This window comes from Ctenopharyngodon idella, chromosome 19 (assembly GCF_019924925.1).
Source record: "Ctenopharyngodon idella isolate HZGC_01 chromosome 19, HZGC01, whole genome shotgun sequence".
NCBI lineage: Eukaryota > Metazoa > Chordata > Actinopteri > Cypriniformes > Xenocyprididae > Ctenopharyngodon > Ctenopharyngodon idella.
In genome coordinates, this window is record NC_067238.1 from 11,981,048 (window position 1) to 11,994,880 (window position 13,833).

The 13,833-nt window shown below is 37.1% G+C and overlaps 2 protein-coding genes across 2 annotated transcripts; one reads left to right on the forward strand and one right to left on the reverse strand.

Moving 5' to 3' along the window:
* Positions 1 to 3,768: 3,768 nt before the first annotated feature.
* On the reverse strand, positions 3,769 to 7,277 carry crabp2b (cellular retinoic acid binding protein 2, b). The gene is made up of 4 exons (XM_051872402.1): positions 6,339 to 7,277; positions 5,018 to 5,196; positions 4,539 to 4,655; positions 3,769 to 4,165 (listed from the first exon to the last, which is right to left on the reverse strand). The coding sequence occupies exons 1-4, from the start codon at positions 6,430 to 6,432 to the stop codon at positions 4,115 to 4,117; spliced, it is 441 nt and encodes a 146-aa protein (XP_051728362.1). The 5' UTR covers positions 6,433 to 7,277; the 3' UTR covers positions 3,769 to 4,114.
* Positions 7,278 to 8,227: 950 nt separating this feature from the next.
* On the forward strand, positions 8,228 to 11,670 carry mrps21 (mitochondrial ribosomal protein S21). The gene is made up of 2 exons (XM_051872403.1): positions 8,228 to 9,083; positions 11,200 to 11,670. Exons 1-2 carry the CDS (start codon positions 9,001 to 9,003, stop codon positions 11,378 to 11,380), a joined length of 264 nt encoding a protein of 87 aa, XP_051728363.1. The 5' UTR covers positions 8,228 to 9,000; the 3' UTR covers positions 11,381 to 11,670.
* The last annotated feature ends 2,163 nt before the right edge of the window (positions 11,671 to 13,833 follow it).

A 13,833-nucleotide genomic window follows, 5' to 3' on the forward strand; every position in this document is an offset into this window, starting at 1 on the left:
GTCATGTGAGTTCACATGGGTGACAGGAGGTCATAAAGTCAGTCATATGATACCTCAAACACAAACAACCTCAATCACTGCGCATGCACGTGCACACACACATACACACATGCATAGCCTACACATAATAATCACTCTTCTTTGTGCTCTCTCATACAACTGTTTGTTCAGTTCCATTCACTTTTAGAAGTTTGACCTCACTGACTGCATACGTTGATGCTTTCTCTGATCATAGAGTTTCTGCTGCCACTTATTGTATATAATTTGTTCCAAAAACAATGCAGCACTTTGACTTCAGTCTTGACCAGATGTAGATGAAATTCACACATATTGAATGGAACACTCCACCAATTGGCTTTGAGACAGCATGGCTCCTGGATCGCATTATTTTTATGCTCTGATCTTGGTGTGCAAGCTTCCAGTGAAGTTCAAATGCATTAATCAATGAGCATGACGGAGCAGTGGTAAACAGGAATGGGACCTTAAATGTACCATTCATGCAGAAACAATATGCTTTTTATTTCAGAAGAAGGTTATAATAAAATGACAAAGATTTGTCACTATTAATTCCCCAACCATCTTTCTTTTACAACCTCCCAGTCTCTTCTCTGAGTGGGTGTGTCTGTGCTTTCTTTTGCTTTCCTTTGAAACCGCAACATTCCTCAGCCAATCAAGCAATGCATGGCCCCATGACATCACCGCCTGTGGAATGAGCTGACATGAAGTCCGCACTGATGAGTTGCCAAGGCAACCAGCAGGGATGGAAGGAGCTTCAGTGGACCGTGTGGGCTTGTGGGTTTTGCCACTGATTCCCAGCAGTATGGTGTCAATTAAAGAAGGGTAGAAATCATGATCTGGGACTAATTTAGTGCATACCACCACAATGGGCTTAAACCGCACAAGGCCAGAGTTAAATACATGGTGAAGACTTGACAACCTTGTTCTAGAGTGCTTGTAAAATTAATCTGGTTAACGAGGTGCGCAGTGGACACGCCAGGAGTTGTGGTGGATGTGAATCCGTGTCTGAAGGCATTTTGGCATTCTCTTGAAATTGTAAACTGAGTCAAGAGCCCCAGACAGACAGATGGAACAAATATAAGTTCACGCGGTGCAAATATTTTCTGAAGAAAATGTTAGCGTTGCTTGTGCAAAACTTGCTGACACAATGATAGGGTGCTGTGGGTGGTTGTTAGGGTGTTTTGGATGGTTGCTAGACGGTTGGTTGGAGGTGGTAAGTATAAAAACTAGTAATAGATTCACTATTACTAGTTTTCATTCTTACCACCAGGGCTTGACATTAACACCCGCCAAATGCGGGTGGATTTCAGCAGTGGCGCGTAACAGTCACTCCTACTAGCCAGTTTAGCAGGTTGAATTTTATATATAATATACATGTTTCAATTGTAGTCTTTTAAAAGGCATCTGAAATAATAAACTAAGTGCAATGTAGTGTCAAAAACATTGCTTTTTCGATACATATTGATACTAAAATATCTGAAATGCTTCCAATACTCATTTCCTGCGCAATAGATTCATGATACTGGCTGCGTTTTCTCACTCTCTCATCTCTCCGACAGCGAATTGACACACAAACCCGCCTCCCCTCACTCACTCGTTTCATTTGCTCTGGATGAATATTGTTGGTGTTACAGGGCTTGAATTTCAGCATCGGACTGCATGTATTGCACATCATTTTGCTCATTCCCGCAGATTTGTGCTCACACCCAAAGTGTGCCACATAAAGCCGCCTCTCTGCACTTAAACAGTCAAATACACACAAAATAATGTCAAAATGCCAGTCTTGGCGAGTATTCACATAAACACAGTCAGTTATGTTTTAAGTGAACATAAAGAGTTGAGAAAGAAAATGCATGTGTAACAGTATAATGGATACGTGCATCAGGTCTTAAAGTGACAGCAGCCTAATATACCTGCTGCCAAATTATGAGATAATATTAAAAATATCTATATGGCAGTTTTCCCCCATGGTATCGACGTCAAAATGGTGGCCAGTGAAAATGCTGAGTGGCTTGTAACTTTGGAAAACCACTAGATACAGTGGCTGGTGAGCAAAAAAGTTAATGTCAAGCCCTGCTTACCACCATAGCAAACTCCACAAAAATATAGTCACTGCATCTGATTTTGTTAAGAAGAGCTTATGGACTTTCTGAACCTCTTCCAGAAAGTGTGTAAACTTAAAGGCACAATATGTATTTTTTTGCCACTAGAGGTCGCTTATTCAAAACAAAGGTGTAGCTTGATGACACTGAGATTGAGCGCAGAATAATGGGAGATGTCGTCTTCACCTCACAGCCGGTGGAAAAGAATCTGACAGGACTCGGGCAGAAATCATGTTCATGCATGAGATTATTAACGTTACTGTAGTATGAAGCAGATGCTAATGAGAGATGAGTGCGACACACGGCTCTAGAGCAGCGGAACTTTTATTATGCCGCAGTCGCCGCTTCCGCTTCTTCCAGTGAAGCGTATATGGGGTAAAGCAGCGCTGTTTTATCATATTAAATACATTTGAGTGTGTTGAAAATGATGTTATAATGTTACTCTGTGCGTTTGCTTGGCGGCTGCTATGAGACACTTGTTGCACAATGCAGTAAGCTAGATCGATATTAGAATGTGATATTAATATAATCAAGAAAATGAGATTCAAACAATAAGACTAAACGTGTTGAGATATATAACAATGATTAGTTTTCTGTCTATAAATGCATCCAAACAGTTGTTCCCTTGTCTAATAAAACATAATATTTTAAACCGTTTTTGGTGTTTCCATGGTTTCTACAAAATAAAACCGGAAATCGAGGGTAACGCGGGTATGATGTCATTGATAGGCGACGCACGGACATGGTCCGTGTCCTGGATAAAATTGCTTATTTCTCTGGATTTAAACATTCTTGGAAACATCTGGGATAATGCAAGTACACAAGTAAACAAACTATATAACACCGTTCTAGTGGTTTTTAGATATTTTAATCCAAAAATCTTACATATTGTGCCTTTAACGGCATCCTCTGTACACTGCAGCATACATACATTTCATGTGTTATATGAGCTTAAAACTCTTAACAGGACCACTGAGACTCGTAAAAAACACAGCACACTGAAATTATGTGCAATCTTGAATAAGTCCACTGTGAGCTCTGTTGTCTGTGAACCTGGAAAATTCATCATTGGCAGCAGACTGGAAAAACACAGCAGTCTTTGAACACTGCTGAATAAATGTGTTTCTGTGGCAGAATAGAGTTTAAAGTATCAGCAACTTTTTGTATCATTTATTCATATACTTTTATTAAGCTTCCAGATGCATGCACCACAGATTTAGCATAAAGCAACAGTTTGGATCATGATTCTAGCTGCAGAAAGACAAAAAAAAGAGGAATGACAGCCATTCTCACTGACCTCATGCAGTAACTAGCTGCAGATGGGAGAGAGAGCAGAGGGAATATAACCTTCAAAATATGAAATCATTTTTCTTTTCTAATGTTTACTCACTTTTTCCATACCTCTCCCTCATTCCCCCATTACTCTTTGCCAGGAAATAAGTCAAAAATTGATGTACACTCGTGAAATACAAATTTATAATGTTGTTCAAACCGTCGAGTGGTTGGATCAGGAGACAGAAAGCAAGAACAGACACAAAGGGCACTTTGAAGAGAAGGAATGAGGCAGAAAATAAGTAGAAAAGTGCAACCATGGTCAGTGTCAAAGAGATTTATATATCCAGGCAAGATAATAACAGTGAAGAAGTCATGAGATTTTTGGGGGTTTATTTGTATAAAGGTTTATTGCCAAAAACATTTTTGATTAATAAGCCACATTGTGGCATATACATGAAACTGCAACATAAAATGCACGAACAACAACAATAAATACACATTTCAGATAATGCATTAAAAAGAACAATGCAAACTCACACCATCTTTATACAAGTACCGCTTCTGACCCTTCAAACATCTCTCCTTCTTTAAAACACAAACTTAGCACATGTGAAACATATAAAAAGTGGAAGGAACAGGCTATTTGTACAATGATAAACTAGTATTTTAGCACACTGTGGACATAGTTGAGATGGAATGAACTGAGGTCTAAGTATCCATCAGTCTCGTTCATACACACGGGTGCAGACAACATCTCCGGCTCTCATGGTCTGGAAAATAAACATCAGAAACCAGCATCCAACTGTTTAAACAATTTAAGATTCATATCCGATGGGCTTAAAACACATGTGAAATATTCAGATTGTTCTCTGAATTCAAAGAAGAATCATTTTCATTTCCACGCAACACTGATTTAACTGAGCGGAAGTTACAAAATATGAATATAGGAACAAAAAAACAGACATTGAGGGGCCTGTTTACTGTAAGTGGCCTAAATGTGAGCTGTGTGACTTCTAATAATGTGAACATCTACTCATAATCAATATAACGAGGATGAATGAACAACATCTATCACTGTAAGGTGTTAAGCATTTTAAGGTTGTAGTCTATATTATATGCTACTGGCCTAAGTGGTGTACTTACGAGAATCATCTGGCCATCATTGGTCAGTTCACGTGTCCATGATGTTTCAGGCCCCTCCCCCTTCTGCAGCGTCTGCTCACAAGTGATTTTACTGTCTGTCTCCCATTTTGGAAAACTCTGAGGGGAAATTGAAGTAGTTAGAAATGAACTAAGAGCGGGGATATTAATTTATAATATCTTTATAGTCTCATAAAGGATTGTTTGCTGAAAACATACATCATAGTGTTTTTGTGTATAGATAAAAAATAAGCTTTCGCCATCAAATAAAGTTATATATTAATATATAGTTTAGTATTAGACAATATTAATAATAATATATTTTATATTTATATATTGTAGTAAACTTTATGTATGATAATAAATATTATAATATTATATTTCTGTCTTATGTAACATGCTTATGTGTAGCAGTTTGCAGAGAGAAAAATATGATGTATGGAATGATGGATTGATAGAGAAGGATGGATGGGTGGTATTACTGTGCACGGGCGTCCATCCACCGTAGTCTCGTTGAAGGACTCGCCCACCGTGAAGGACACATGAGTGGTCCGCACACTAGTGGAGGTCTGAATAGAGAGGCTTTCTCCCTGCTGTGTAATCTCAACAGCTGGTTTGGAGGCTGCTGCAACTGCAATCTTCCTCAGAAAGACGTTTACGCCTGTAGAACACACCAACAAATGTGCTAAGAAATTAAAAGGCCATCTATCATTACCAGAAACCAAAGCAATTTTTCCTACGCCCAATTTCCTGTCCTTAATGAGCCTGTCCAATCTCCACTGGAATGTTTTACCATTTAAACAGTGGTTGCATATTTGTGCGATCAAAATCAGGAATCCCAGTCTTAATGTTTACGCCAAAAAAATACATATTTTTTTAATTATCGAGTCACTAAAGTGAATTTATTATGTTTCATTTAGGGGCAACAGTATACTTAGTCTACTTGAACTCCCCTTGGCGTGAATAATTGGGGTCGAGGGACGGTGTGTCTGCAGAGCCAAACGGCTGGCTGAGGGGCCCCGTTTCAGGGTTTGTGAGCCTAATCACAATCCCATGAGGAAGTGAAGCATAACGTTTTTCCATGCAGTTTTCCATTGATTGTGCTTATGGTCAAACTGTATGTTTTTGGTAACAATTTATTTCGATGGTCCACTTTAAACCCTCTACTAACTATATGTCAACGTGAGTATTAGTAAACTAACTGCTTAATATCTGCTAACACTTTATTTTGATAGTCCTCTAAAAGACATAATAATAGTAACTTTGTACATGTACGTCAACTTATTCTACTAACCCAAAGAGTTATTTGACATGTAGTTGCAAAGTTACTTATAGAATGTGGACCATTGAAATAAATTGTAATGTTAAAATAATATTAATAATAATAATAATAATTAATGATATTGACATGCAGTCATGCATTTTTTTTTATTTTATTTTTTTTTGCTTGGTTTATAGCAAATAACAAAATGATAACAAAATGGCTAATTTTATATTGCAAAACAAGTAATAATTTCAAACATATACCACTTATGCTAATGCTTTTTCAAACTTCTAATGAGACTTTTTTTTTTCTTTTTTACAAGGCAGTTACAACACCAGACATTTTACTTATAAGCCTCAAAACGATCAAATAAAAAAAAATAAAATTAAAATACGTAATTTTAATTTAAAAATGTATGAAACCAACACGAATACAAAGATCACATTTAACTGAGTTTAAACTTAAAAACTTTAAATGATTCTCCTTTTAATAATCTTAAACATATTCTTTTAAAATAATGACGAATCTTTAATACTCACCGAGAGCTTTCAGAAGCTCCTCGAAATTTTCGGAACTTTTCATTTTCCAGGATCCAGAAAAGTCAGGAATCGTTCGCTCCATGTTTGATTCCATGTTTCTTCTTATCTTTTCTTTCAAACAGTTGTTTCTTCTCCTCTCATCTGCCGGCGTGCAGCAGTCTTTCTCTCGCTCAGATCAGCCTGTAAATGTGCGCTGAGTTCTCGACCAATCCGGAGCGTTTGCGTCTGTGCGGCGTTTCATTGGGCGGCCGCTGCTCGCGCACAATGTGCTTCCAGTAAAGATCCAACTAGAACCCTATTTGCCCCACCATTTGCCTTGAGCGATCGGGTCATCCTGCTAATTCCTTCAATTACCTCCTAATACGTGTTATTTCATTTAGCAGGCGCTTTTATCCAAAGCAACTAGCAGCATGCTTATGACAAGACCAGACTCCTTGCTCATGGACCTCCTCTCAATCTGGAGTTCTGCAGTAACTTGTTTTAAATAATATATTATATTAAATTTAACTTTTAGTTACATTCAGTTGTCATCAGCTGAATTGGAAAGCATTCCATTGTTTCAGAGTTTTTGTCAGACAAGGACTTTTTGTTTAAAAATTGAAATGGTGTAAAATACATGGAAGCCTCAATATTTTTCAGACCCCTTTCCCTCATAAACATGCCAACAAAGGCATCTCATGCTGAGCTTTGTTAGTATTCAAACCACAACAGTCCGCCATTGTCAGTCAATCATATCACAGCTTCAAATCTCTTCTGTCTCTTGCTGAGCGCTGCTGTAGACTCCTCTGTGTCTGTGGCCTAACAAGAATCTGACTTTGAATCTAGACTTCCTCTAAAGTTTTGAGGGACTTTGTATTTTAAAATAAATTTCAATAAACCACTACTTTGAGGCTATAACAATATTTATACAAATAATGTAGTAAAATAATATTCATAATAGTCAGTTATAAAGTAATATTTCTGTTTGATTACATTCAATTTGCCCTTTTCTGTAAAAAAGAATTGTAGTTTTAAAAGTTAGCTGGTTGCCTTAAAATTTTGAGTTCATTGAAATTAGAAATTTGAGTCAATACAATGAAGGCGATTGGTTTAATCAACAGAAACTAAACATATTATGTTATCTGAACCACATTAATCAGAACTTTTTATTATTATTATATCCACATGAATTTTGCCAACTGCTCAGTATGACCTTAATAAACGAGGAAGTATCATCATTCGTTTTCTTTAATCAGTTCCATCCATTCTCTCCAAACCCACTCATTCACTCTCTCTTGCTCCAATCTGCTTCACTTCATTTAGTTTTTGTTCCTTTTGTGCACGTCTCCACATTCCTCATACAAATGGCGTGAAAGAAGCAGCAAGGAGACGAGAAGCAAATGGAGTGTTTGAGTGGCCAAAAGGGAGCCAGGGAGGAGAGAAAGAATGAGGCCATGTAAACTGAAACCACATCCTCTTCTCCAAATGCTCGGAGGTAATTACCAGTCGATTCCTTAGTTGCTCCCCACCCGTCTCCTTTCTCTCCCTTTACCCCCTGATCCCACCCCCCTACCAAGAACATTTCAACAAGTCTGGATAAGAAATGATATCCCTGGAAATGGAACAGAGGAAAAGCGGAGGGGGAAAACGAGTGAGAGAGAAAGAAAGAAACTGTATATTTTCAGCCAGAATGGAGACAGTGGCAAAAGTTCAAGCTGTTTTCTTGCTCTCACTTTGAATGCTTCCCCTAAAAGCACATCACCAAATCTTTCTTTGAAGTGGTCAAGTCAATAAAACTACTTGAATTTGAATGAGAAAACAATCCTGATCCCAGACTCACCTACTACTGACCCCATTATCTGGGAGACGATGAGGAATTCATGTATGAAAGGGAAAGACAGTGAAAGGAGGGGGAATTTTTCTACATAAAAAGTCAATTATTGGGAGACTAAGTGAGCAGTTTGTGATAACAATCACTGATGACCTAAGTCCACATGCCATGTGAAGAGCTTTTCGTTTCACAAAACATAATAGGAGCTCAATGGGCCTAAAGAAAAAAGTAGAGAAGGCTTTATTTTTAAAGGTAGGCTACTATGTAGGCTGCACTTAACTTCTAAAATGAAAAAGAAACGATAAAAAAAAAAACAACAACAGCATTTTATTATTATTTATACTCCAGGTGTATCTTAATTTTTCCTCTAATCAACAAAAAGGCATTCCTGAGAATATTGTTGTAAAGGTAATCATTTCATAGGTTTTTGCTGTGTCCTTAATTTAAATGTTCATCCTGTTAGTCATCCTCCAGGTGAAAATTTACATACTGTTATGATAAAACTTAAAAAGATGGTTAAAATTATCAAAATAGACATCAAGTTTGTCCCTCATGTAGCCTAATCTGAGCCACTGGGCAATGGTTAACTTTAGCTCTTTATTTCCGTCCTGTTTTGTAATAAGTTAAAGTTATAAAAGTCTATCAATCTAATTAATACATTTACCTGAATTAATTGCTCTTTCGTGTGACTGATCCGTTGAAATACACAGCACATCTCGTCCAACAAGCGCAACCGTTGATTTTTGAAATCCATTTGGCGCCACCTAGAGTTCGCGCGCTCACGTCCAGGAACTGTCTGTTCAACAGATCGCATTTCCACCCGAGCAAAATTGACGGTAACACGCAGGAAATATGGCGAACCACCTTCGATTCATCGCTCGGACTGTCATGGTCCAGAACGGCAATGTTGATGCGGCATATGGCGCTCTGAGCAGGTATTTAACTTCTATCAGCTATATATTCAAGAAATGTCGTTGTAAATCTTTTAGTTAAGCTCTTATAAGTGATGTGACCATATCACATCACCACACAACATGTCAAATTATGTAGACCTACCTTTGATCTACTGATCAGTTTTCAGTAGGTCATTTAGTTGATGTATCGTATGCACTGCCGAACCTTGCAGACCCAGAGACCCCTCACTCAAGACTTTGAGCAAACCTAAGGATGGACCCCCATAATATAAAATATATATTTAGTAGATAAAATTACTGAAAAATTTAAATATAAACTGAAAATATATAAAAATAAAAGCAAATTCAAAATATAGTTAATACAAACTATAATAGTATATAATTAATAATACTAAAATAACACCGCAGGCAACATTTGTCAACAAATATATTACGCAAGGACGTAGACGCGAGGGCGTGGCCAACAGAGCGCATTTAGTATAATCTGAAAACCACGCCCACCGGGGGGAAAACAATCCAACCGTCTCCATTGACTTTGTATTGCGTGAGGCTGCCTCCTTGTCATTTCTGACTTATTACAAAAAACAGAACAATGCCTAAAAGCTGCTGTGTGACAAGGTGTACAGCAAACAAGCTAAAAAAAAAACCCAGAAATAAGTTTTTATAAGCTGTCGACCCCAAAAAACGAATGTTTAAGGACACAAAAGTGGATACAGGCAGTGAGACAGAGCACAACGGGTCATATTACTATAAGAAATGCATTGGAGGGGAACGTATTCGGCGACAGGTGAAATAATTCCTTGATATGGTTAAAAATAATTAATGTTTTTTTTTCTTTGTTTGTTTAGCATAACCTGTCGCTGATTATGTTCCCCTCCAATTTATTTCTTATAGTAATATGACCCGTTGCGCTCTGTCTCACTGCCTGTATCCACTTTTGTGTCCTTAAACATTCGTTTTTTTGGATCGACAGCTTATAAAAACTTAGTTCTGGGTTTTTTAGCTTGTTTGCTGTATACCATGTCACACAGCAGCTTTTAGACATTGTTCTGTTTTTTGTAATAAGTCAGAAATGACAAGGAGGCAGCCTCACGCAATACAAAGTCAATGGAGACGGTTGGATTGTTTCTCCCCCCCCCCGGTGGGCGTGGTTTTCAGATTATACTATATGCGCTCTGTTGGCCACGCCCTCGCGTCTACGTCCTTATGTAATATATTTGTTGACAAATGTTGCCTGCGGTGTTGTTTTAGTATTATTAATTATATACTATTATAGTTTGTATTAACTATATTTTGAATTAGCTTTTATTTTTATATATTTTCAGTTTATATTTTAATTTTTCAGTAATTTTATGTGCTTTTTCTTTTTTCTTTCTTTTTTTACTATTTAGGATTCATTTGTTTTTATTTCAGGTTTAGTTTAAGTTCAGCTTTAGGTTTTATTTATTTCCAGTTAGTAATATTAGCGCTTCAACTTAAACTTATTTCAGTTATGCCAAAGTAAGATACAAGGTCAGGCAATTTTAGATTAGTGTACGTTTTTTCATTGAATATTTATATTTTGTTTTTTTCTGCTTTCAGTTGACAAAAATGTTTTTAATAGTTTCAGTTAACGATAATAACCCTGGTTGCCTGACCTTGTATATAGCTGAATAATGTCTTTAATAATCTCAAATTCAGTTTTAGTGTGCTTTATTGGCATGACAAAACTGCATAGTGTTTGCAGTGTAGCATGAGCTCTGATGAGAAACTATGCAATGTCAAATAAGTGAAAATAAACAAGTAATATTAAAATATCTGTAATGCACAAATGAAGTGAAACAAAATGATATAAAGTCACAGTTCTAAGAAAGTGAAATAAAGTAGTAGCGTCAATGGAAAAATTGTAAGGGAGATGCATCAATGCATAAGTTTCTTTAGAGGGTGCAGTTGAGTTGAAAATATGATCAAAACACTGATTATATCAAAACTCTTACCTTGGATAGGTTTTATAATCTTACTTTTGCAACACTTAAGCTTATTGGATTTGATTTGAAACGTTGCTTTGTTTTCAGCCATATAACCAAATAATTCATTAGGCTATTTCATATTTACAAATCTTGCAGTTGTTATGTGCTCTTTCTCTTTTTCTCTGCAGAGTGCTGTCCTCGGACGGAATAATTGAATCTGTGAGACGCAGGAGATACTATGAGAAACCCTGTCGTATGCGACAGAGAAAGAGCTACGACAACTGTAAGAGAATCTACAACACTGAGATGGCCCGAAAGATATCTTTCGTAGCAAGGACACAAAGACAAGATCCATGGCTTGGATGTTAAGATGACATAAACAGACTGTTCACGTTGACCAACAGATGAGTCATGCACTGTGATCTGCCTCAGAAGCACCTTTGGTGTTTTGCAAAGATCCATGGGAACATTTTAACACTTAGATCATCAAAAGGTCATTGCAGGACTGTGTTCTGTCATCACCCTATTTCCATTTTGGATGTTGTGATATTGTAGGCTATAAAGCATTGTATGTTGTTGTTAATAATAAAAAATTGTTAAATCATAAGAACTTGTCATTTTGATTTAACAACATTAACAATAAATGCATTGTAAATATATATGAATCTGTGTTTTGTCGAATGTAAAAAGTTTTTCAATGCTAGCAGTTAAAATTTGCACATTGCGCAATGCTTGAAGTTTAAAGTAGCAAACCAGTTCAAACAAAGCTCAAAGTTTTCAAACTTAGCCAAAAGGCGGCATAAAGTGGAAACGGCGTAGTCACACATTAATCTTATTAATCTTTTCTCCATGTTAACATTTTGAAATTGCGAAAGGTCCTGTAAAATCTAAGACTTGTCAGTGATTCATTGAAGTCTACACACTTTTTTTTAATCTATGTAATCGGACTACATTTTTAAATGACTGGTTAAATATTGGGTCAGTGTTGCTAAACTATTGTCTGGTAAAGTGGAATAACCAGAGGCTTTAAAAAAAACAAACAAACTAAACCAGTCTTTGTCAAAAATGTACTAGGTGACATATAAATGACAAACCCTTGAGCAAACAACAGTGAAATTTATGGCTCTAGATGAATGCAGACCTGAAACATCACAGTGTGTCTAACCTGGTGGCTTCAGTGCAGCCTTTACAAGATACCTAATCTTCCACCAGGGAAAATTGGTTATATCTGTAACGTATAATCCAGGACTAGCTATGTATTAAACGATTTTAATGCACAACATGGAGGCAAAGAACCACCCGACGCGAAATGTTGCTGAGAAATATAATGTAGCGATTCAATAGCGAAGGTATTTTATTAATAAAAATTGCGGGGCAGTGTTGATACGTTTCTGTGCTCCTGAATGTTTCTGTGCATGTGTAGTGCAATCTCTGATCTTTTGTGCGAGTGATGTGTGTGTGCTTCAATGAAAACAGTGCATTAATATAGAATGGTGCTTAAACTGACTGGAACTGAAACCTGTGCATCAAGCAGTTTTAAAGGGGACCTGTTATGCCCCTTTTCACACGATGTAATATAAGTCTCTGGTGATGTGTCCGTGAAGTTTCAGCTCAAAATACCCCACAGATCATTTATTTGCATGTGAGCAAAAACACGCCCTTGTTGTGTGTGTCCCTTTAAATGCAAATGAGCTGCTGCTCCCAGCCAGCTTTCCAGAAGAAGGCGGAGCTTTAACAGCTTGTGCTTCTGTTGCGCAACAACAACAAAGCTGGAGAATCTCACGCAGCCAAAATGATGATTGTCAGTAACAGTGTTCAGCCTTACTTACATTGTTCAAACCAGAGTCGGACACTGATGGAGAGACTCAGGAAGAAGTTACAACTTTTAGAATGCATATGGAGTTTCTGAATGGTTAGTGGATAAATTTATGTAGTTGTTGTGGAGTTGATTCAACTCATCGACTAGCGTGTACCGTCATGTTAATCTTTTGTGCAAATCCAGGGTTGAATTGACCCTCGTTTGTAAAGCAACTCTTAAAGCAGCCCAACATAGCCTCACCCCCTTTGTTGCGTGTTCCCCGGGGGCAGGGTTTATGTAAAATTTAGGGTTTGTGATGTCACCAACCCGGGAAGAAGCTGTGCACGTGATTTATAAATCGAGGGAACGAATTAATAAATCGTGTGCACGATTTAGCCTACTATTTCTTTCCTGCATGTCATATGCGGGGCTCCGTAGAAGCTCGTTGTAGTCCTTAAAAAGCGATTTCTGTAAAAGAAAATATCTCCTTTCCTTTGCATTGATCTTTAAGCGTCATAACTTTGCAGACGTTGTTTATGCTGAAACGGTAACAGTACACACTAACTAAAGTTAAAAAAGTGAAATCATAATCAAGTGCACATCAATCTAATGCACACCTTCCGGCCAATCAGAATTGAGTATTCAGACATATTCAGCCCACGGTACATTTTTAAAATTTTTATTGCAGCAGAAATATTGTTAAATAACATTAAAAGTTAAAATTTCACCTTTTTGACAATTGCTTTAACTAGTGGCTTGGTAAATACCACAGCAATAGTGTTGTATTCGATAACCTTATCATGTAAGGTTAAGTTAATAGGTAAACTGCCTATTCTCGTGCAATCACTTTTAAAATACTTTTATTACCAGAAGAAACTAATCATTAATAAAATAATACAAAATTATATAATTATTTATGTTTATTTTAAAGCAACCCTTGATTTGTGTGATATATATATTTCTTCAGTCTGAAATTTTGGTATGCTTCAGTGGCCAGACTGAGAAAAGCTGAACTGCACAGCTG